The sequence below is a fragment of the Argentina silus genome (assembly GCF_951799395.1).
Source record: "Argentina silus genome assembly, chromosome: 5".
NCBI classification, from domain to species: domain Eukaryota; kingdom Metazoa; phylum Chordata; class Actinopteri; order Argentiniformes; family Argentinidae; genus Argentina; species Argentina silus.
In genome coordinates this window covers 2,086,192-2,111,016 of record NC_139659.1, presented here as the reverse complement: position 1 = coordinate 2,111,016, position 24,825 = coordinate 2,086,192, and the positions used below count along the sequence as shown (strand labels likewise).

Here is a 24,825-nt window from a genome sequence, read left to right as displayed (position 1 = left end):
TTAACTAGAAGACACAGGAGGGAGGCAATAGTAATAAAGCAGTGGACTCTGGAGATGTCTGTGCGCGTTCGATAGCGGTTTGAGTGTCCAGCATTTTCCATCTATTGAGTCGCCAATCACTCCCTGTATTCCTTTTTGCCTTTTCCCCCCGGGTCAGCAGAAAAAATGTGATTGCCGAAATGGCTGCCATACTCCAATCCATGCTCCTCCACCATTTATTTGTCCATGTCAAACATCTAAGGAATGCGCGTAGATATCTATTGATCTCGTACACAGGAGAATACACTTAGTCACAGTCATTGGCCACTGTTGATTTGTCCTTTTTTTTTGCGTTTCCACCACCCCACAGGTAACAACTTTCAATGAACCAAGGTAGAACAAGGTATAGAGCGAACCGTCCCTGAGAGTTTACAGCACATACTAAAGGTTGAGATGGAAAAAGCAGCAAACCTACATCAAATCGCCTTGTTCATTGAAAAAAAATCAGAAAATACAATGAGCGTTAAAAAAGTCGTTCTCCTCCGCATTGTACAAACAAATAACAGGCTCCAATTTGGAAAACATCAAGTTAACTTACCAATTTGGTAAACAATGTTTCCAATTTGGAAAAAAAAAAACAGATTTTCTTGCTGGGCAATTCCGAGAGGGTTAGCCTATATAGGTCTGTGCATTTCTAGAGATTAGGCTACATTTTAAATAGTTAAAATAGTTAAAAAGGCCCTTGATTTTATTGAGTTTGTGGGCAGAGTCAGAAAATCTCTGAAGGCAAGTGGGATGTGCCACTTGACCTCCCAATAAGTCATGAGTCATCTGCCTCTCTGCTTCCACGTACACAGGTCTACAATAACAAGCCTTAATTTAGCAGTTCTTGCAAAAAAAAAAAAAAAAAAAGTAAAAAAGAAAAAAAAAAAGTTGCTGATATCTAACAATGGGGTTAGTCTGCGTCTGCATATTCAATAGGCTGCGATACACAGTCCACGTCAAAGGGCTTCTCTTTAGCTGGGCTCTCGTCCCCGTAACTGTGAGAGGGGATCCTGCCATTGCCACATTCGGGCTCTGTCTCGTAGCCGGTGTCCCTCAGGGCTCGGAGCTGGGCCCCATTGTGATTCAGGTGGGTCTGCTGCTCAGTGAGGTCCAGCTTCTCTGCCACGGGCTCCATAAGCCCCGCCTCACAGGCCACATACTCGGGCTGGGGCTTCTTCTGGCTGCCCAGCAGGGCAGCACGCAGACGCAGGCAGGGGGCCGGAAGGTACTGGTGGTAGCAGTTGTAGGCCAGAGCGGCCAGGAAGAGCAGGAAGAAGAGGAGGAAGAGGAAGAGCAGGGTGCTGCTGTTGTCGTGCTGGAGGTACTCTGTCGCGGGGTCCCTGGTCTCCGGGTGGGAAGCGCTGGAGCCGGGGAGGAGGTGCTTGACCAGGAACTTGACAGTGCTGCTGGGGGTCGGGGTTAGTGATGGCGCGACGTGGGGGGGTGAGGTGAGGGCGGTGGCGCTGGGCGGGGCTGATGTTAGTTGGGGTCTTTCGGTGTTACCGTAACCATTACCTTTAGCGGCAGACGTGGACTCGCGGGCGAGGCTGGAGCTGAGAGTGATGGCCATGTGGCTGGACGAGGAGGACCTCTTTTTCACCTCCAACCTCAGAGCGTATCCGGCCAGAAGGCGGGTGAAGTTCTTGCCGGCGGCCCACTCCAGAGACCAGCACTCGTAATGGCCCTGGTCCTCCGGGGCGACGCTGTAGATGAGCAGGCCCGTTTCAGCCAACAGGTGGAACCGGGAGGAGGCCTCGCTCAGGGTGCTGCCATTGATCTTCCACACCACCTCGGCCAGGTTCGACTGGACGTGGCACGGTAGCTCAGCGGAGCTTCCTGGCTTCACCGTCACGCGTTTGTAGTCCTCCACAGACAGCCGCTGTACTGTTACACAGGAACAAATGCAAAGGAGGGTTAACTCTCTGTAGAGCCCATAAAACCTGGTACTACATACTTCAAATTTCTCATGTGCACTTGTACTTGCTTTGTCAGCTAAATAGTGCTGAAGTATGTGATTTCAAACAGCCCTGGGAACAATCTGTAGCAATATGAAGACATGGTTCCTAAATGTGCACGACTGCTACTGTAGCTCCCGTGGTCTTCCTAACCAATAGCGAGGCAGAGCATGTGGTAGGGTCACAGTGTGAAGCAGCATACCTGAAGGGCACTTGTCTGCATCCCCATTCAGGCTCTGGATCAGGTCCCTAAAACGACAAACAGACATTATATAAACGTGCATTCAAAAACAGAACCGTTGGCCTTGACTTTTGGTCATAAAAAAGCTAAACATTCCGGGCTTGTAGACAGAAAAACAGGAAGAGCAGGATGACTCTGAGTGACAGCGAAAACACGTGGTGGTTTTGCATTGTGTTATTGACATGATAAAATAACGGGTTTTACCGGTGTGTGTGGCTGTGAACGTGAAAGATGTTGACACAGGCGGTGGTGTCCGGGTTCCACGCACAGTAGGGGTCTCGTGCCAGGATACAGTCCTCACATGACGGGTACTTCTCACAGAAGGCAGTTGGCGACTGCACCACACCTGAGTCTGAGCCAGCGTACAGGGACCTCGTCTGCACACACACACACACACACCTTAAAAGTCAATACATTCTTTGAAGAAGAGCGTTTCTAATCTGCAAAAATGCTTAAGGTCCTGTGAGCACAGAGGGGAAACCAGGCTATGAAGACTCATTATACAGTATAGCAGAACCTGTGGTTTTGTTTTTAGAGCAGACTGGCTGTCTCTTTGTTCGGAAACTTCCCCTTTCTTCTCTCAAGGCAGAAGAGCGGCTTTTGCAGAAACAACGCTAGAGGCAAGACAACTGAGTGGAAAGGTAGTCCTTGCAGGAGGACAGGCTCTGCTTGTCTAGACTATCCTGGGTGTGTTATTGTTGTTATCCCAATGGATAACTACTGGCCTTCTGTGAGACACAGAGGTAGTCTTATTCCATGCGTCACTTACCCCTTGTGATGACAAGAGCAGGTTCTTAATAGGCTCAGAGTTCTGGAGAAGCTGTATCTCTTCCACAGTATGGACCTCTCCTTCGTAAACGACAGACTTGTGCAGGACTCCTTTGTCTAGAGAGAAAAATAGAAAGTGCTATTAACACCATCCCAAGACACAAGAGACTTCATTTCCTTTATCATCAATAGGACTAATTCAATACATATTATTAATCCCTGAGGGATCGAGACCTCATGCTTTGACCACAATGTCCAAAGCAAGGACCACTGGGAAAAACACTACCGTCCTCTCAACCATGGCCAGATCAAGACTACCATAGGCCCCTGAGGCTAATCACTTTTTCATGACCCCTGACCTTCGCTACTGACCTAGTGTTACCATCGTCATCATTTTCAAGGGTTAGGGTTGCATTGCAACAGCACAAAGCACAAGAGACACACTACTAGTGATTTTCCACAGCAGCAGCAATATCATCATCGCAGGCCACACACCATCGGGATATGATACTATTGCAACACACATTCATTCACATTTCATTTTGAGGCGGCCTCAGCTAAGCCCGGGACTGACCGCGTTCCAATCGTGAATCAAACCGCGGTAATATTTTGTCACCAGCTCTCGACCACAGTCATCCCCTGCCTACACACTTCCTCTTACCTGTCCCAGTGAAGATGATGTCATACACGTTGTTGTCGAGCGCCTGCACCCTCTCCACGGCGATCTGGGTGTAGTTGACGTCCTTGGTGATGAGCTTGGGCCCATTGCCGATGGGGAGGACGGGGTCTTCCAGCAGAGGGTGGTCCTTGACAAACTGCAGGGTCTTGTCGGGCAGGTGGAGGGAGTTGTTGATGTTCTGCAGCCGGTTCTGATTGTTGATGCACTACAGGAAGACGGAGGATAGAGGAGGATGGTGCAATGAAACAGTGGGCTTAATCCCAATACCATGCAAATAAAATTGAGAGTAAATGGAAGTGAAAATATAAAAAGGGGATAGTTCCCTTTTCTAAAAAAGCGATTTCATTTACTGTAGATTGTGTTTCGGTTTTCATCAATGCATTGTGTTTTTATGGATTGAGGTCAAAGACAAAAAGCATTTGAGACAATCAACATCATATTGACCATCGTAATCCTAATTACTGTGGTAATTATTTAGGAAATCACCGTCATCAGCATCATCATGTTATAGTGTGCACTGTGTAGTGGAAGTCATCAGGGTTACACTTACAGCTCCGGGGCGCGGGGTGGGGGTGATTCCGTTGTACCTCACCCATTTGGTGTGGGACTGCTCCACGGTGGCCTTCTGCATGTACTTGCCCTTGGAGAAGACCTCCTCCACAGACGTCATGTTGTAGGCACACACCGCAGACAAGCCCACGTTCCCCCTGAGAGGTCGGACCAGAGGCACACAGAGACTAAGCGGGGTGCCACAGCAAAAATAATGTTTTGAAGCGGGAAAATATAAAACACCGTTTTCTTGTTGGATTGGTTCAGGTTGGTTCTCCTCCGTATTGTTCCATTTCAAAACATCCGTCTCCCGTTTTGTGCCTAGTGAACATGGCAGTGACCACAACAACAACAACAACAACAACAACAACTCACCACTGGGAGGTGAAAACTCCATAGATGACTGTCTCTCTCCAGTCAGGGGTCTTGAGGATGAACACATCGTGGACCACGTTGAAGACAAAGTTGAGCTCAGGCATGGAGCACACCAGCTTGGCCTTCAGGAAGGAGGTCCACTTCTTCTGCAGTGTCCTCTGGCCACCGAGATCACCCTGCAGGGAAGGGAGGCAGACGGACCAGTCAGCACATCAGTACAAACGAGGACTGGGCCATGTGTGAGTTATGAAGTATGTGCTAATCAAATGGAGTGTTGATGGGAGGCTCTAGGAGGACAGAAAGAGAGAGGGTGGGGGGGATAAGCGAGAGAACTACGGAGAAGTGGAGAGAGATAGAGAGAGGGAGAGTGTGTATGTGTGGCCCGCCTGATGGAGAGAAAGAGAGAGATAGGGAGAGGAAGAGAGTGTGTGTGTGTGTGTGTGTGTGTGTGTGAGAGAGAGAACACCATGGTGTTGGTGGCAGATGGTGGCTGACGTGTCCTCACCTTACAGACGCGAGCTATCCTTGGAATCAGCAGTTTGCCAAAGAACTCGTATTCCACAGACACCTCTGTGAAAAAGTAGTAGATCTTGTCATCCTCACCATCTGGGCTGTTCTTGCCCTCTCGGATGACATCAGCAAACACAAAACTGGGCTCTGCAGGGGTAGGGGAGAGAAATTACGGGATCAGTGAAATAACAAATGTGGTTACATATATATATATAATATACTGACTGGAATAAGAGAGAATATTGAGGGTGATCCTCCCACACTTTTCAGGGCATTTTGGATGTTCGCCCCAACACAAGTAAATAAATTAATCTTTTTTAGAAACTTCATTAGTTCCTCAGAGACGTTACACATACACCACAACATATCGGCCAACAACCAATATAAAGAAACGCTTCAAGCGCAAGCACTACATTCTTACCATTCAACCAAGATGTTGAATACTCTGTTCGCAACAGGCTTTGCGCCAGAGAGTATCTGGAAATGATCGGTTCGCTTCCCAAGAAGTTGTACGCCGTTCCAGAGTAAAGCTCTCCATCTGAAAGGAAATCAGGAAACAAAGACAAATACGATTTAGAATAAAAATGTCTCGTTCCTTTTCCCCTCTAAAACCAGGTCTTTGCTAAATGCCTCAGAAAATATGATAATCAGGATTACAGTACCATGCATTAGAGAGCAGAGTACCAAAAAAGCTGTTAGGGAAATCGGGGTCAACTCACCAACCATGACCGTGGTGAAGCTTTGAGAGGGGTCGAAGGAGCACTTGCCCCTGCCGTCCTCTGCTCGGCCATCCAGTGTAAAATCGTCGAGGGACTGAAACAGCATCATCAAGATTACAAATCAGGTTCAACAGGAACTGAAATCAAACCAAGGGGCCTTTGTGTCATGAGTGATAGACTTACCAGATAATCACACAGCGGTTGAAAGGCATGTGTCCCACAGACATACAGACGGCCATCATCCAATACTTGTAGGACCCGTATGTAGTTTAGACAGTCTGTCTGTAATACACATTCCACAAACAAAAACACATTGAAACTTGGCAGTAACGAGACAACAGCTTGGCAGTTATCAGACAGCCTGCAGATGACACTGCGGGGGTCTGAGAAGGATATGGTGTTCTTTGCCAGAGATAGGAAGTCTATCCATCATACTGTCATGGTATCATACTATCATGTACCTCTTTAGATTTTCCTTTTTGGATGCACATGGTCATAGGCAGTTCCGGAACCATCCACTGGACCTGCGATGGGGATGCATTTCACAATTAAAACACTTTTCTTAGATAACCTTTCAAGTTGGAGATCTTTTCAAAGAAACATCGTTATACCTTGTTGTTCCTGATGGACACATTTCTCATGCTGAGCTCAAAGATGGCCTCCCTCGCGCCCACGTACAGCATATCCTTGTCTTCGCTTAGCAACAGAGTGGAATAGTTGAAGATTCCCGGCTCCGAAAACTCCATCAAGTTGACGTCTGTGGACGGACAGTCACATGGTGGATTCAAGAAATGTACGGTAACAATATTCATGAAGTCTGGGTCAGAAGTAAAGCCAAACTAATTCACTGGAAAAAAAGCAGCTCATTATTTCACTCTTTGGAACATCCAGTGTTCCCTTAACACATAACCCATGAGTTATGAGATATAGAATATTAATTTCCCTGTTCTATATTTTTTTGCAATACATGTTCTTGTTCCATGTTTGTGTTCCTCTTGCACACTGTGTTACCCAGACGTCGTTGGGGCCTGTCCAGATCGTTCTGGGGTTGTAAAGCGAGCAGTCTCTGTCTCTGTCTCTGTCTCTCTCTCCTGCCAGAGCGCCTCTAGTTATGGCCTCTGAGAATGTGTGTGTGGTGATTGATGATGAACCTGGCGGGGAGTTTGCGTTAGGCAGAGTGTCTGGCGGCTCCCCGCGTCAGGTGTGAGCGGGCTCGGGTTGCCGGCGCCTGGACACAAACTCTCAGACGATGAAAGCCAACACCCTGACTGTAGGTCTCCATTTTGTTTCGGAGTGCATCGCATTGAGTCATCACATTCTTTACTGGAGCTGTTTCTGTCAATAGCGGCATACAAACTGAAACTTACAGCCAATAGTGGCGTACAAACTGAAACTTACAGCCAATAGTGGCGTACAAACTGAAACTTACAGCCAATGCTCAACTTGAAAGCCTTGAGCACCAGACCAAGTACAGATGGTGTTGAGGCTGTGAGGCTTAAAATAGTGAGGAATAAATAGTTCCAAAATAGGTAGGGAGGGAGGGCTACCGTGCGTGATTCCTGCTGTAAATGTTTCACTTGAATCTTTTAACGCTACTAGTAATATTTTACCCCTTACTTTCCTGAATCTGTCATGCCAACTCCACAAGGTCATTGAGAAAGTGTGAAGCGAATTTGAGAGGATGTGTTGTTGGATCTTCTTGAACGAAGCAAGGTAAAGCTCTTGTTTATGGGTACTGGTTTTAGAACAGGAAAAGCAATAGTTTTACGTGATTCACAATGTAACAAACACCGTATCAAGGTGAGCATACTGTACATTTCTCCCTCATTGGATTTCTTGCATTCATTCAGCCTGTGTAAACACCACTGCAGTATAAGAGGATGTGTGACTGAGGGAAGTTGAAATCAATCAGTTACTATGGGGTCAAAGAAGAGATTCTCAGCTTTAATTCAGTGCTTTCTTTTTTCAGATTGGGTTCACCATTTAGAAAGTAAACATGTTTTTAAACATACCTCGCCCTATTTCGGGGCTCCAAAGGTACGGGGAAAAAACCCCATATAATGTCCAAATAAAGCTGAGAATCTCGACTTTAACCTCACAGTAATTGTTTGATTTTAAATCCAAACTTGTTGGGAGTATAGAGCTAAAAAAACCGACAGAATGTTTCCTCTTTCCAGTACTTATGGAGGTTAAGGCTGTAAGAGGGTGAGAGGGGAGCAGAGCTCCTGGTTCCACTGTACCTTCATGCTTCCAAGAGGTCCTGGGGACACTGGAGGGGCCGTGGGCGGAGACCTCCAGGAGCAGGCCCAGGAACACGCCGAGAACACCGAACGCCATGTTGGATTCCGGAAGCTTCGGAATGGTGAAGTTTCCTCTGCGACGGACAAACAGACACGAGAGCATTCACAATCCGAGCGTGGAGACACAGGGGAAGAGCAGACAGATAACTGTGATGCTGGCTTCCTTGCTAGCAGATCTAATCGAGCAGACATGCGGTTCAGCGAGTGAAGACCCACTTCCTCCAACAGAGAGTTGGCGTGACCACGTTAACCCTCTTTTCATCTCACTTCAAAATGGCATGCACAAATGGCACGCACACATGGCACGCACACATGCATCTGAGAAGTGAGAAATGCAAAACAAGACAGACTTCATTAGAGAATAGGAAATGTTAAGTACTTACACCCCCCCCCGGTCTTATTAGTTTGGTCCTATGACAGAAATGGTCAGGGCTCAGGGGAGGGCTATAAAGTCAACTTGAGAGCCCTTGAAAATGGAGAAGCATTTTCCTGGCCGCAGAGCATTCTATTCCTTCCTTTTTTATTAATGACTAAAAGTCACAACTCAGTTGAGGTGTGGAATGTTGACATCACCACATGTAATACCCTTTGTTGCCTGCGGGAGCGCTAGTTGGTTCTAAAAGAAAGTGCAGGGGTACCAGAGAACACACTGTTTATCATAGTTGACTAATGATTTAAAAAAAAAAAAAAAAAAAGTTTGGTAATTGTACTATTTCCTTTTACCTGGTGTAGATCCACTCAAACAAACAGACGGCACATTCACACAGGTTTCATATTTTCAAAGAGTTCATAACTGAAGGACATCGTCTTGATCTCTCACTGAGTTCTACAGCCATGCCATCAATAATTAGCCAATAATCAAACATCATCCACGCCTGGAGGAGCAGTTTTTATGTCATATCTGGGCCAATGAAAAGACTGCAGGCATAGAGAGTTCAGGTTGGGTGAGAAGGGAGGGAGGGAGGGAGGGAGGGAGGGAGGGAGGGAGGCAGGGAACATGTGATGACAGGGCTCTGAACTACCATGGGAGGCAGAGACACAAACCATGTGCTCTCCATTTAGCCTGCACTCCCATGGCTGAGAGCAACAACATGCTCCGCTGCTGTGCTGTCAGATGATGGGAGATAGGCTTGTTTGGGGGGGAAATAAAGAGGCGGATCCCTCCTCCTCCTCCTCCTCCGGAGTTTGGATAACAACCTTTCCCGACAGCACACTCGATTATCAAACATCGTAATCTGTTTTTGGTGTCCTTTTCCCACATGTGAATTCACGGAGCATAACGTTACTGGGTCGTTAATGGTCTTCTCCTGACGCATTCGATCCTCGATGGACTTGATAAGGAACCCATTAGAAACCTTTCTGTCCACTGACAGAAAAATCCAACAACACAGATGTCTGACGTAGGTAGGCTGTGACAACAATCCCCAGGGCAGAGAATTCGCCCTGGATAATCCATCAACAACAAGAACAAGTCAAATGTTTCTTCACAAGGTCATACCAATTGGCTTCAGAAGACCGATAGCTTTCTAAACACAACACTAACTCATTAGCCACTGAACTCTGACGTTGCAACTAATGACATGGTAAACACTGTGGCTTGTCAAACTAACCTAACACTAGGATTAGTAGATTCTGTAGGTCTACATTGGAATGTTTGAGTTGTTGTCGAATTGTTCCAACAAATGCTGTCTGCTGTTTGGGTGAAATTGGGTCATCTGATAAACCTGTAAAATAAGTGAGCTCTCAAAGCTTTTTTGAAATATGAAAATAAATCTCTAAATCTGCTTATTCTTCAATCCTGGTGAGAAGACACATTGCACTTCTGCCAGAATTGTGCGACGCAAAAACACTCCAAACAGAAGCAGCCACAACACAGGAAGCTTGAATTTGATGACAAACAAACTAATGTGAATGTGGGCAGAGGATCAATCACCTGCTTTTACCTTGTAAATGTTATTCAACGCATTACTTGGAAAAGTAATTAACTGCCATAATTCAATTTCAAAGCTCAAAAGTGATTTATTTATTTCCATCAAATCATGTGGAAAAAGCAGTGTTCCTTATCGGGAGGAGCCCTGCACAATGCCCGGTCTGTGCCCTGGCCTCCAGCCACTTACCATTGATTGTCTGATGTCCCCTTGAACAGCATTGGAGATGGCGTGACGCTCTCATTAACTACTAACGGCAGCTCTGTAGAGTATTTGGAGTAAAGGAGAGTGAGGCTGTGTCATTTAAGCTAAGCCGAGTGGCACTAGCTGTGCTTCAGTAAGAGGCACTAGGCAGATGGGAATCGCTGGTTTATTCATCGCGTGCCATCCGGTCCTTTCCATTTTATTGAAAAGGGAAAGTGATCCGGCATGAAAGCAGGTAATTCTGGTTTCCCAGAGCGGGTAAAAAGAGGGTGTACTAACTGCACACCTCTGATAATGGGCTGGTCTGACGTGGCAGGGGATGTACACACAGCCTCATGAGGTTTCTGGCTGCAGGCAGATCGTTTATGTTACTGCACCCGACTTTCCTCTTGGAGGGTAAAGGTCGTGAACCAAACTGCGTGGCTAGACTGAATGTCCTTGACATCTAAGATCATGTCAAATGTGTGTCACTCACACCCTCTGGAGGTAAGACCATGTCACTCACACCCTCTGGAGGGAAGCGTAGCATCGCGTTTCCAGGAAATAGACAGAACTGTAGGAGGAAGGAGGAAGCATGGACACATTTACACAAACAGAGAAATCCTCTCAAACATGAGTGAATGAAACTATTGTACACAAGATGCAGAAACACCAGTGTCCCCCCCTCCTTTAAAAGGTCATGCCGTAGGGGGGCAGTCCACAATCTCTCACAAAGCCTTGGTCTTGTTTTTGGGTTTTTTTAAGTATCATACTTGTTTTCATCTAGCGTGAGAGAACGGAAAATAAATCATTGTCAATTACAAACATGACCTACTGGCACCATTACGGAAACCTCTGTGAGGGTGAAGTAATTACCATACCCCCTGAAGGGAGATCATAAAGGATAACACATATTGGAAACCAGTGTGGGGGCTGGAATAAATGATTGATCATCGATCAGTTGTAAATGAGAACACACATCCTGGGGGAGTATTCCGTCTCGTTCACGCCACACAATCTAAGGAAGCAGCTACCAGAGTCGGTATTATCCATTACGGGGCACTTCACATATTATTATTTTTTATTATTATTTTCTTTTTTTCTTTTCTTTTTTTTTTTTTAGACCAAACCGCAATAAATCTGTGTCCCTAAAATAGTGCTACCCAAATTCTACCATAGTAACAGCCTCAGCCAGGACTTAGAGTAGGTCAAAGACACAAAGAACTATTGTTTTCAGAGGACGAGAGCACCCTCCACTCTCCCCATGCGCATCATACAGTAGTGGAACAATGGACACAGACCGCGACTGAGGGTGCCCACTTCCTCCACTCGCCCAGTCCTCTCCCGGCACTGCCAATCTAAATGCCAGGCCAGATTAGCAGAAAGCAGAGCCAAAGTCCCAGGGATCCCAGCATTGAGAGCTGGATCAGCAAGTCCAAAGTAAGCAAAAGATGATCCACTGAAGGAAGCCGATTAAAAAAAAAAAGAGGACAGTTGAGACGGACACTGGGAACAGTGTCATCCTGTATCCTCAAGTCATTTGGCAACATTAAAACCCATTGAGACACTCTCAAATCAAAGCCTCAAACCACGACGTTGAAAGTCAATCCCTGCACTGCTGATACCCTCCTTCAAGCTGACAACGCCATACAGTATAACCCATTGAGGCGTTCTCGACATTCGCAAGCTTCAAACCAGCCTCTCGGGGGCGCTCAGTGGCGTAGCACACTAAGGCGCATACCATGTCATCGCAAGGTCCCTGGTTCGATTCCGGCCATCGACATATCCTGCACGTCATCCCTCCTCTCTCACCCATCCTTCCTGTCAACCTCTACTGTCTCTATCCCAATAAAGCAGAAATGGCCTAAAAAAAAAAAAAAAAAAACAGCTTCTCACCATACTGAAAGTCATTGAGCTACAGTAAAAAAATAAATAAAAAAAAGCGTCCAGAGTTGGCAGCATGTTAGCATGTTAGCTAGCCACGCTGAGAGAAACTGTAGCCATGCTGGCATGCCTCTTTGAGCCCTTTGTCTTCCCTCAGCTCCTTTTGGATACACAGTGAGTTTGACACCTGCTCTAGGCTCCCAGCGCTGCAGCGCGAAGGGGTCACAGATACTGGCAGACTGCCTGCAGGGTCGGGAGGGGGTGGGGGTGGGGGTGTGGGGGGGGGCAATGTGTCTGCCTCGGACATTCAGCGCCTGCCAATGCCTCCTACCCCCTCCCACCCCCTCTCCCCCCCTACCCCCTCCCCCCTCCTACCCGTTGGCTCTTGCTGCTTTAACTCATTTATCGGACATCAATGTGGATGCACTCTCCTAGTCCCCGGTGCCATCCTGCCAGAATCTGCTTTCCAGCCGTCCCCCCCGTCCCCCCATTGACAGTCCTGACAATCCCTTTTCCCACCCCCTCTTCTGGAGTGGCAATGTCCTCTTTCAGGGATATTCACCCACTTCATCCGTCACCTCAGATCAACTCGGGGTTCGTTGATGACGTTCTGGTGAGTCTAAAGTCTAAGCACGTCTTGGTTTGTCCCCGTCCCAAAAAAAAAACGGGACATTTCCGCTATGGAAGCGGCATAGAACATTGAAATCAATACGCTCCATTGTGTTTTGGTTCTTCATTCCGTTCCGACTGGACATTCCCTCCCGATTGTGCAGAAGAAGAAATTAGACATTCTGTGCGGATGAGATAACACTTGACCTCAAGGAGAGGAGCAGATGTTCCCAAACAAATTTCCAAACATTGCTGCACCAGCAGCATCTGTACTTGGAGCAGCAGCTCTGCGACATATGTGGTATTTGGTAGCCCTGTGTCAGGCTTCATTGAAACACAATACTATGACCGCAAGTGGCTCTATGATGCTGACAGATGTCTGATCCACTGTAAATAACGGGCCGATGCGGCAAGGCTTCGGGTTTGGCTGCAGATGTGACAGCGCAGACATGACATCACATTTAAGACAGGGCGTGGGTGTGGAATCCCTCTCGTGAGCACCGACTTCCACCGAATAAGCACAAGCTTAAAATACCAGAGCCATCCTCCGGAGTTCTCTGGAGAAGAACGTCAATCTTCACTGGAAGTCATCGTCTGGGTTTGGGTTGTGTTCTTTCCCTTCACAGCCACCATGTTAGGATAGGGTGAGACCTCGACCGGAATAACTGGAACCTGCTGTGCAACAGATTAGCAGTTGTCAGGTGGTTTCCCGTTTGAGAACGTAAATGACAACTTAAGTAAATTAACATAAAAGGCAGAAAACAACGTAACCCTTACAGCAGAGTAATGCTGCTTTAACCATTTTCTGAATGAATGATGATCACTGACGCCAAGGAAAGCCGTCGCCCATAAAAGTCTACTGCACATTTCATATTGCTCTCGAAAAAAGTGCATAAATCATCCAACAAAAAAAAAAACAGAAAATATGACAAACTGTGCATAGAATCAACTCAAGTCAACAGAGGTAGAACGCACGAAGCCAATAGCAACATAACTGAAAAAGAGAAGAGTTACAAAGCTTGAGAGGGAAAACACCGCCGGTCGGAGCAAACACTACGCAGAGGACATAAAATGGATTCCCTCCTATATAATTACTACATTCGGTATCCATGCTGAGCTAGCAACCTAACCTAAAGTGGCCACACTAAAGGGAAATTAAGGGTCAGCCCTAGTAAAGGGTATATTTAGACAGTGATGGAGTGCTTTTTCAAAACAACACACCCATCTCAGGTCACACGGGCTGACAGAAGATCTGAAAAAGGACTATAAACAAACAGTGAACGTAGCTCCTGCAGTCGGCCTGGGAGTGTGGCTCCCCGTCAAGCGAGAAACGCACTTCTGTAGGGAACTGTAAAACGTAATAACTACCATGTACCATTTTCTGTTAAAAGTCGAAAAGAGGAACAGCTTAATTACATCGACATCTGCCTACTGCTAAATTAGAATGAGGACTTATGGCCATGGTGGTCAACCTAGAAGAAACAACGACTACAGAGGGGGACTTTTCTGCGTTGCTCTGTATTTATGGAACCAGAGACATTCTGTAGGGAAACTGTAGGCATAGGGCTTGCCCTCCCCCTCCCCCGCTGCCACTCAAAGCATTCTGACACCCCTTCTAGAGCACTCTTTATCCCCTGAACCCCTCATGACCGACATGTCCTTGACGGGGAAGGGAAAGGTGCCAAGGACAAAAGAGAGCATTCTACTGCTTAGAATAAAAAAGGTGGCCAGGGCCAGGTTCTAGAAGGAGCACCTGAGGCGCACCTGAGGCGGTATCCTACTGCACCACTGTATGCATTGGGGGGGAGGGAGGGGGGGGATTCCTTCCACTTCACCACAATAAAAGCAAAAGGCTTTACACGGTACCTCAGAAAAGCCATAACACATGCCCAGCCTCTCACTGAACATGAGGCATGAAAGCAACTCATAGAAGAAAATCCTGCAGGCAACAACGGAGTCTTATTTCTCAGAGCTGGGGGGTTGAGTAATCCAGCAGCGTGGGGTCACTGGCATTCATGGGATACCCGCTAGCAGTCATAAACCTTTCACGGACAGGGTGTATTTTCTTGAGGCGAATGTGATCCGTTAAAACAGGGCTCGCCGGGGCGTACTCCGGGCCTATTTCGGGAGCTGTGAAAGAGCAGCCCGGAGGCCTTGTGGTTCTCTGGTGGGGCTCTTGGCCTGGTGATCGTCAAAAGCAGGTGCCTAGTGCGGGCTGAGCTGCGGGTGGGAGGGGTGGGGGGGGGGGGACACAGGATCGCTTGCAGATCCCAGGCAGGCACTGAGTACTACTTTCTAGCACGCCTGCCCACCGTCTCAGAAATGATTAGTATGTGTGTGTGTGTAACCTGGCCACTGCTCCTGGTCCCCCTAGGAGAGCTCCCTGGCTGCTGGGACGTAAATACAGTTACAGCCGGTCAGGGTCTGATCGGGTATCCGAAGTGGAAGTGCGTTAAGAGGCGGTCATTGAAGTCCGAGGGTCAGTTTTGTTTACGACGAGGCAAAAAAAGCAATGTAGACCTGCCTGTATAAAAAAACATTTACAACAACATTATCAGTGTCTTTTCATCTATTGTCACAGAGTAATGATCAGTGTATGTTTCACTCAACACATACACATATATATATATATATATATATATATATATATACACACACACATATATATATACACACACACACACATATATATATACACACACACACACACACACACACACACACACATCCCTTTCTATATATATATATATATATATATATATATATATAAATGAAACACAGTACTCTGTGACAATAGACTATAATATACTAACATTATATATATATATATATATATATATATATATATATATATATATATATATATATATATATATATATAAAAACATACCTATATAATGTTAGTATATATAAACTACTTAAACTAGGCTTTCTGTGAGATACAAATAATACAGTTTTTCCCACCAGTTAAATGAAGGTTTAATATGCCTCTGAAACCCCATGGTGAACCCCCCTGTATTCTCACAGAGCTGTATTGGCCACAGCCGGTTTAAGAGCAAACTCTTTCTTCCCCCTTTTCTCTGCTTGCTATCTTTAGCAGACCACTGATTTCATGGTTGTGATTCTTTTTCACAGGACACAGAAAAGGCCCTTTGGAGTCCTCTGTGAAATCTCCCATCACCCACTGACATCCACAACACTTACAGTCTGTCCTCTTGAACTTGGCATGCATGGGGGGGAAAATACTAATTTCACCGCTTTTCACAGAGGGACAGGGGAAGACAAACAACACAAAAGCATTCCGCCGTTTTTTTGCTGCCAATCTTGGCGATTCACGTGGCGTTGTGAAAACACAATACAGTACGGCCTGAATTGAGCCCATACTGTAACTGTACAGGGCTGCTACGTAGGCTTTCCATAGGTCACAAAGGACGACTTGAGAATTTGGCAGGACAGATTTTGGGGCTAAAATCCAGTTTTGTAGACTCTCAGTTAACATTTAAAAATGGTAGAAATGCAGGACCTGAGGAACGGTAAGTACTAGGTATGTTCTCCCACCACTGTTAGGAACACAACAACACTAAGCTGTATCTAAGTAAACAAACCAAATCCTGGGTACTTTGCAAGGTGGGAAAACTCCATGCCTCTTAAAGTTGCCATTTAACATAATACTCTGTGTTTCATTCCAAGAAGGTGTTCCTTTCCTTTCCGCTCCAGTTCACGTCTGACCACAGCTGAATAGGTTACAGGTGATTGATAAGGCAGCACAGCAGCTTCTAGGTAGAGCTGTTACTGGCACCTAGCTACAGCCTCAGAACAAGAGGGCTGGATGAGAGCAGAGGGGAGGGAACAACTTCCTGGTTTGATGACTCAGAAGAAAACAAAAATTCATACAAATCACAGCATGAAAGTTATAACAGCAACAAAAGCACACACACACACACACACACACACACACACACACACACACACACACACAGAGACATTCCTCGTCTGCTGATTAAAGATTAGAGATCAAAGGAGAAATCTTATCATTGTGGAATCACCAGGTGTTAAACCCAATTCATACAGCAGTGCAGACACAGGGCCATTAAGCAACACAAAAGGAGGGTGGGAGGTCCATGGGATCCCCGAGGGAGCACAATGCTTCACAAGCAGAAGGGGAAAAATCACATCTTAATCAACTTATTGGGTGGGGGGGGGAGGATTTTAAATTTGTATTAATAATAATAATAATAATAATAATAATAATAGTCACAAACCACTTAATAGTAGGGATTGGGAATCAGAACCAAAGCATAAGGGAAGTTTTATCACCCAGGAGTGTTCATGCAGAACCTAGGGGACAAGCTGAGAGAGGGGGAGTAACAGGGGGAGGGAGAAGCATGCAGCGCTCGTGTCCCGGCATGCAAGCCCACCGGCAGGCGGCTTTTATAGGGGGGGGGGGGGGGGGAGAGTTCTGACCTGTGGCTCCTCACCGACGCTCTACAAGACGAGAGGCTCTTCCTTCAGAGAGAATTATAAAATCCTCAAGCTAGGGGGGGGAAAAGAGACAAGACAGATCAGACATGACAGTAATGACGGTGCGATGGCCCCCTCTGTAAAAGGAGCTGTCAGGGTACATGCATACAGTAGAGGGGCGTGCAGCCGTTATCAATACAGCACGTCACATGAGCCGTCACTGTACATGCAGCGCAACGCGTCGAGGGCAACAACAGATGCGCATGGACATGCAGAAAAACAACACCTGTAGCACAGAGCGCCCCAGCGCCCACCACCTGAGGCAGGTGTGATGATCAACTTGTTTTGCACAGCGACAGTACGGCGTTTGAGACAGGGGGGATTATTTCAAGTAGTTCTTTACTTTTCATGACTAAGAACATAGACATTGTCTAAAGACTGACGTTTTTTTGTCCTAAGTATAAACATTGTCGAGGCTAGTCGTAACGCCCCTGGCTTATGAATGGGAAGCTTTGGATAACTCGTTCTGAACAAAAGACTAAATAACATTTTCCATTCTGACCGGTCTGTGGAGAAATGTCAATCTTTGTGTATCTCTGGCCATAGATCCGACCAGCTGTAGGCATTGTGAATAGAACAGCTCGCTCTATTCAAACCCTTTGACTATACTGAGCTTCATATAACCCCTAGAGGGACATCTGTAATGGTATAGCCCAGCCCTTATGTCCACATAATAGTGGATGTTAGAGAGCGTGTTACAATCTGCTAGTCATAGAACTACTAGAGGCTAAATTAGTCTCACTATGTAACACCTCGTTGTCACACCAGGAAGTAAGGAGAAGTTTGATTTTACTAGCCTCGTCTGTGTATTTCAATGCTCAGCTATCAAATCAAAACGCTATAGTGAAGTCTATACCTATTTCCCTATTGCAAACCACTTGAATCAAGTGTCAGTCTCATTACCATTTAGAAATATTACAAATAAGATTTTTTTTTAATTCTAGTCTCTGAAATAGTGTGTGTTCAACCACAACAAAGCTGTCCATCGCAGGGCACAATTCCTACGTCTTTTATTTCCATCCTGGAATAGAAAAGCTGCATTAATGCGACAGGAAAGAGCATTTAGAGGGCTGGCGGGTGACAGATGGCCAGTCCTCCATTCACAACACTCTCCCCCTTTAACTGCATGTCCTGCTCTCAACTAAAACATATCATATCATTAAAACCTGTCACAGAAACGTATGGACACACCCCACTCTTTCTTTCTAGTAGTGGACTCAAAACCATCAACGAAAAACAGGGTTAAAAAATTAACCAAGAACAGCACAACATAAGAACAACGTTGCCTCACATCACTTGATCTCAAACCAGGAACACATCTTGATTCTTACCTTGTAAGTGAAAATAGTGATTTTAATTGCTAAAAAATAAAACCTTGGCATCTCCCTTTGAAACATGAAGAACAAAAGAAAAGAGGGCTCTGGCATTGTACTGTATGCCCCTGGTGAGTCAACAGAGATCATTATGCCATAACAAGGACACAATCTTCCAGACAATTGAATTCAGGTCACTAAAATGAACCCAAACATTGAATTAATTAGCATTTTGGTGAAGAGCCTGCACCACTGCTGTAACAAAAGACAGACAATACAGAGCACAAAAGAACCTAACATTAAAAAAAACTGGAAAATAAAATGAATAAGAATAATGAATTGCAGAGTAACTGGAAATCGAGGGAGTTTTGAGTCAGACACCAGAGAATAAGACGAGAGCACAGTACTTTGTCAATGTTTAGTATACATCTAAGTACACATCGGCATTGCACATGTTCACAGTTTCCAGACCACCGTGTCTCATTTGGGCTGTTTAGATCAAGGCCACAGCTTTATCCTTCGCTTGGAGCCTGTGGCTTCACCAGACAGTCAAAACAAAGACGAGAAGCTCTCAGAGAGAGGCGATACCCTGCACCCTCCTCCCGTTACCCAAAACCACACCCTCCGGACCACGGCAGCCCCCCGCCTCTCTGACAGCTGACAGCGTCTATAGTTTTGAAGAGATGACGGAGGCCAAATTGATGAGCTACAGGTCAGGGGGTCACATCCCCCTTTCTCAGAGACTGAGGAAACGGTTTGACTGGGCTTTACTCCGCTCCCACAAACCGGGACGCAACCCCAGGCAGGTCTCAATTGAAGCCTCCCGGACGGGCGTTGCGGCCCTGCCCTGGTGACAGGGCCGACAGGCCGGAGGAAGTGCAGATGTCACGGCTCCACATCCGTAATTGATGACTGATGTTGAAATGAGGGGCGGCCCTTTCAGTCATAACAAACAGCCCTCCTTCAGAACAAACGTATGGTCAACACACTGATAGCCCGGCCTATAGAGATCACTCTACCATGACACCTCGATTTCAAGTGCATTCTAAGTCACCGGACCGTGACTTGCAGAAATGTCAGAGATAAGATCTTCCACAGATAATCTATGCCTGGTTGCCAAACTGACCAGCCTGTCTCTGAGTGAACACAGCTGCGGTAGCCTACGTGGTTATAGAAAGGCACTCGGACCATCTCTCTCTCTCTCCACTCTCAGCAACAGGCTGCTGCTGCTGCTGCTGCTGGGGCCTTGGCCTGGTTCTATATGTGGCACCGTGCAGCTTCCCCCCCTGAGACTGACATGGGATACACGCAGAGGGCCAGGGAAACGCCACTCACCCCCCCCCCCCCCCCGGCCATGTGGCCTTTCCGGTAAAGACACCCCACTCTGCATTCTCATCTGTGCCGTCACGCTTACCGTCTATAAACATCCCAACTCTACTGACAGCCCTGTCAGCAAGGCCCAGAGCGGGGGAGGGGAACGAGAGAAAGAGGAGAGAGGGTATGATGAGAGGCAGAGGCAGAGGCAGAGGGTGGGGGTTGACAGAAACAGGGGGGGGAGAGAAGAGGAGAGGGGGGGAAATGGGAGGAGAGAGAGAGAGAGAGAGAGAGAGAGAAAAGAAAGGTGGGTTAGAAGGCTCCAAATTCTCCTCATTACCGCTCCGCTCTTGACAGTTAAGAAAACCTGGGCAGCTCTAGTCTATTCACAGACAGACTGAAAGAGATTTTTTTCCCCCCCATAGGGCCTAGTTTTAATAAGAGTTCAACTTTGGCTGACCAGGTGTTTGCAATTCATATGTTATCCTACTGTGTTTGGGTCATTAAAGTCGACAGGCCATCGGGATTTTAAATCAGCATACTCACATGCAACCAGTGGTGCCGTTGTGTACATCTGTGTACGCACGTGAGCCTGGATGTTATACACACACACACACACACACTTTCTGTCCTAGTTTACCCCATCGGTGGCAACGCGGCCACTGTGAACGTTTCGGTTCCAAACACACAGAGGTGGTTCACACACAGAGAAGTGTTTCTGCGCTGTGCAATGGAGAGGATTACCGAGGCTTGAATTTCAACAGAACCAATCCCTGTCTACAAGTATTAAAGCCCAAATCTGGCTTTAGAAACATCACAACAGAAAGAACCCTGCACAATGGCCTGCTGTATTTACAGCCCATGAATGCAAGAGCCAGATCATTTTCAAACAGCTTCCCTAACCAGTTGTAAGTATACAGCTATAAGCTTCTACAAACTCTTACGCAATGTGCATCTGGAACATCTCCAAAAGAGGCTACTTGAACTTCAAGGTTCCTCAAAAGGATCTTCCAAAAACAAAGTAGTAGATCCGGAGAATCATCATCTGGATTCTAGAACACTAGAAATGGAATTAGAAGGAAGGCTTTGTCCTGGGTGCCGTAGTAACCACTTTCCTTGAAAACAAAGTAAATCAACAAAGTAAAGAGTGAACAAAACAACAACAAGAAACGTTCCCTTTTCCTACCCAGGCCTCTCTGCGGTTCATATCTGGGACTAGCACTGGAATGCCCACATTCGCTGGAATGTCCCCCTGATAGCGTCAATGTTTGCTCGTCAGCGTCCCAGATAAAAACAAGATGGGGGTGTGCAGCCCCCCGATCAGAGCTGCATGAATCTTAAGTAGTCCCATGTTGAGGGGGGCTTTGTTCGCTGCCACTGACGGGGGTCAGTCTCCCACTTTTCCTTCACTTCCTTTTGGCAGAACATTTATCATTCTTCCCAACGAACAATTGTGCTACAACACTGACCAGCACAGGCAGAACAATGAACTAGTAAATCTGGGCCTCCGTCGCCCCCTACACTCGTTGCTAAGATACCTTTGATCCTCCGGACAGCTTGTCAACAAGCTCATCACTTACTTAGAAACTCTGCACCATCGCAAGCTTTCTGTCATTCCTCGCGGATGTAGGGACATCATTTTCATAATTGCTCTGCTTGTAGTGATGCAACTAGTTGACCTCTGTCCAGTCCAAAAATCAGATTTTTCCATTTCTGTCTTTTTGTGTTTTAACTTACTTTTCAATCTTTTGACTCTCATACTTTACGGGCACGGACGTGGTACAGAGGAGTAGTCATTGTAGGGACTTCAAATGTCAGCAGCCCGGCACATAGCTCCACACCACCTGCCTCTCAGGGGTTAAATCCTCTCTCAATGTTGCTGAACAGGTGCAGCTCAGTGTGCGTGTGTGTGTGTGTGTGTGTCTCTATGTTGGACAGTGCTGACAGGGCCAATCATAGCTAACCATTGAGAAAGGCATCGCTGAGTGCACACTGCATGGCAGCAGCCTATGTTGTCAGCCAGGGGAAAACCTGCATACATACCGACCCCGACCAAGGCTGAACTCTAACACGTTAGACTAAAATACACGCAACAATGGTTGACAGTATTAAACGGGGGAACAATTATTTTAGACAGAGCGAGAGCGCTTGCCACTGGGTATGTGGTTTAGCGCCGAAGGTTACACAATTAATCATCACAACACGATTCGTCAGCGTTGTATTCACAACAGACCTAAGCCTCAGTTTCAAAATACAAGCTGTATGAGAAGCCATTGATTTTTTTTTTCTTTCCCCTACACACGTGTCTGCTGCACCTTTCCCTCCTGATCAGCTGAGCACCACAAAGGGATTGCAGCTTGCTGGTTTTAGTAACCCATTCCTCTGCTTTCTGTGGGCTCAGAGAGAGAGAGAGAGAGGGAGAGGGGGGGAGAGAGAGAGGGGGAGAGGCAGAGAGAGAGAGAGAGAGAGAGAGAGAGAGAGGCAGAGAGAGAGAGGCAGAGAAAGAGAGAGAGAGGCAGAGAAAGAGAGAGAGAGGCAGAGAGAGAGAGAGAGAGAGAGGCAGAGAGAGAGAGAGAGAGAGGCAGAGAGAGAGAGAGAGAGAGGCAGAGAGAGAGAGAGAGAGAGAGAGGCAGAGAGAGAGAGAGAGAGAGAGGCAGAGAGAGAGAGGCAGAGAAAGAGAGAGAGAGGCAGAGAGAGAGAGAGAGAGAGAGGCAGAGAGAGAGAGAGAGAGAGGCAGAGAAAGAGAGAGAGAGAGGCAGAGAAAGAGAGAGAGAGAGAGAGAGAGGCAGAGAGAGAGAGAGAGAGGCAGAGAAAGAGAGAGAGAGAGAGAGAGAGAGAGAGAGGCAGAGAAAGAGAGAGAGAGAGTGAGAGAGAGGCAGAGAGAGAGAGAGAGAGAGAGAGGCAGAGAGAGAGAGAGAGAGAGAGAGTGAGAGAGAGAGGCAGAGAAAGAGAGAGAGAGAGAGAGAGGCAGAGAAAGAGAGAGAGAGAGAGAGAGAGTGAGAGAGAGAGAGAGAGGCAGAGAGAGAGAGAGAGAGAGAGAGAGAGAGAGAGAGAGAGAGAGCTGGTGGCATGGGTTCAAATCCTTCCAAATGAACGGCCTGGTCAGGAAAACAAAAGGCAAGCCAGCAGCAATGAGCAGCAACAGTAAACATACCAGAGCCAACGAGGATGCAAATGAACCCTCATGCAAATGGCATACGTCTTCTGGGGGGAAACAAAACCAACCTTTATATTATCCCTCTCTTTTTTCTCCTCTATACACTCTCTCCCCCCCCCCCCCCCCATGCTACAGCACTGCCTGAGCGAGGGGAACGTAATCAAGCACGGCACAGTAACACGATGACATCGTCTTCTGACTCCATGCTAGAAGACGGGCAGGACACAGCGGACTCTCTCTACTGACATGCATGTGGACAGCAGACAAGGAACAAACACTTACTTGTCTGTCATGGCTTCAACGAGCGAATATTGACTCATGAAAACCCTTCTTCTGCACAGAGGCTGGGGCAGTCGAGCTGTACGGCCGAGGATGGTAGACACTGATCTGTGGAGGAAGAGGAGGAACACCTTTAGTTCAACTGAAACAGAAAACACCAAGCATTCATGTGGTTAGACTGATGCCATCCAACTACTAATAGATGACATTGAACTCAAGGTTTTATATGAAAATCAAACATAAAAAAGGTCCATAGAGGAAAAAACCAGAATCTCCCTGAGGAATGATCCTAGCCTACCCCCTCTCTACCTTCCTTCTCCCTTGCTATGGACACCAAGCTCTCTGGGCCACTTATTTTAACAAGGAGACAAACACAACAGACCGTGTTTGCACACAAAAGCCATTGGAACAGACTGGGATAACTTGCAGCCATGCCTGACTTGCTCACAATTAGCAAGGCAAGCATTGGTCTTCACCAACTTTGTGGGGGATACCGTTTCCATGGCTACCACAGGAGCTGCCGAGCATAAATTGTGTGCACCGGGGAAATCCACCAATGAGCAGCCAGCCAGTGGGAAGACTAGGATAATATTTAGAGACCAGATTTACCAAAAAAAAAAAAAAAATTGATTCTACTAAATCAAATCACCATGGCAAATTTCATAAACTGATCAAAGCAGCCTTGTTGTGCTTACTTGCTCAATTAAATAAGGCCTGTGGTAGCCTACATTGCAAACACAAAGGTTTAAATATGTCCCGACCTAGATTCTTTGTTGTTTATGCATGAATAGTGTAATAAAACAAAGACAAATACAGCAATGAGTACAAGGACAGTGTGATGTATGTCTATGTACACGGAGGCTGTAGAATCCCAGATTGCCCTAAAAACAATAACTTCCAATCAGAACACGATATGAGAACACATCGTCTTCTTCTACAAGATACTCAATATCCTATACTGCTACAATAAAGAAATATGGACAGTGGAATTTCATAAGCTGCGGGTGGGGACATATTGATTTCGAATACTCAATTTGCTTAACTAAAAAGACTTTTGCCCAGCTATGGATCCCATGTTCCACTCTCCAATAATGCATCAGCAAAATCATCCATAAGCTATCAGCTTATCTTTCCATAAAAGATTAAAAATAGCAACACGTCATTATCTTCATATGCTAAAGCCTGCTGAATGTCAACACAGAGGAATAACACAGCCAATGCCAGCTCTGGAGATCCAGAGGAATAACACAGCCAATGCCAGCTCTGGAGATCCAGAGGAATAACACAGCCAATGCCAGCTCTGGAGATCCAGAGGAATATACAGATAATCAGTCAAACGTATTCTCCCCCTCCCCCGGTTCAATTTTTCCACAAATGGGGCGGTAGTGCAGCGGAACATTCTAGACCTTTACGACAATTAGACTTGCCCTGACATTACTTCAGCCGTCACCCACAACATGTAGGTCAAGATATATTTCACCACCAAATCCAAAAACAATTTGTTAAAAAGCCTAAAT

At 46.4% G+C, this 24,825-nt stretch overlaps 1 protein-coding gene across 4 annotated transcripts; it reads right to left on the bottom strand.

Annotated features, from left to right (window-relative positions):
- Positions 1-313: 313 nt before the first annotated feature.
- On the bottom strand, positions 314-23,361 carry sema4d (sema domain, immunoglobulin domain (Ig), transmembrane domain (TM) and short cytoplasmic domain, (semaphorin) 4D). Of its 4 annotated transcripts, XM_083670304.1 has the most exons (16): positions 23,312-23,361; positions 17,189-17,258; positions 8,061-8,194; positions 6,432-6,577; positions 6,282-6,344; positions 6,004-6,102; positions 5,821-5,914; positions 5,523-5,639; positions 5,097-5,248; positions 4,592-4,767; positions 4,218-4,374; positions 3,650-3,872; positions 2,990-3,105; positions 2,425-2,597; positions 2,182-2,228; positions 314-1,908 (listed from the first exon to the last, which is right to left on the bottom strand). In XM_083670304.1, exons 3-16 carry the CDS (start codon positions 8,155-8,157, stop codon positions 935-937), a joined length of 2,634 nt encoding a protein of 877 aa, XP_083526430.1. In that variant the 5' UTR covers positions 8,158-8,194; positions 17,189-17,258; positions 23,312-23,361; the 3' UTR covers positions 314-934. The 4 variants fall into 4 exon arrangements, with proteins under 4 accessions (XP_083526430.1, XP_083526429.1, XP_083526431.1 ...); XM_083670303.1 differs by lacking the exons at positions 17,189-17,258; positions 23,312-23,361 and adding an exon at positions 10,238-10,654; XM_083670305.1 differs by lacking the exons at positions 17,189-17,258; positions 23,312-23,361 and adding an exon at positions 8,844-8,994.
- Between the last annotated feature and the right edge of the window lie 1,464 nt (positions 23,362-24,825).

Bases quoted from the DNA above. Each gene is read 5' to 3' on its own strand.
- sema4d (XM_083670302.1), bottom strand. From the start codon at position 8,223: ATGCTCTCGTGTCTGTTTGTCCGTCGCAGAGGAAACTTCACCATTCCG. The intron at 6,578-8,060 runs GTACAGTGGAAC...GTCCGTCCACAG, and splicing joins GACCTCTTGGAAGCATGAAG to ACGTCAACTTGATGGAGTTT. The intron at 3,873-4,217 runs GTAAGTGTAACC...GTCTTCCTGTAG, and splicing joins CCACCCCGCGCCCCGGAGCT to TGCATCAACAATCAGAACCG.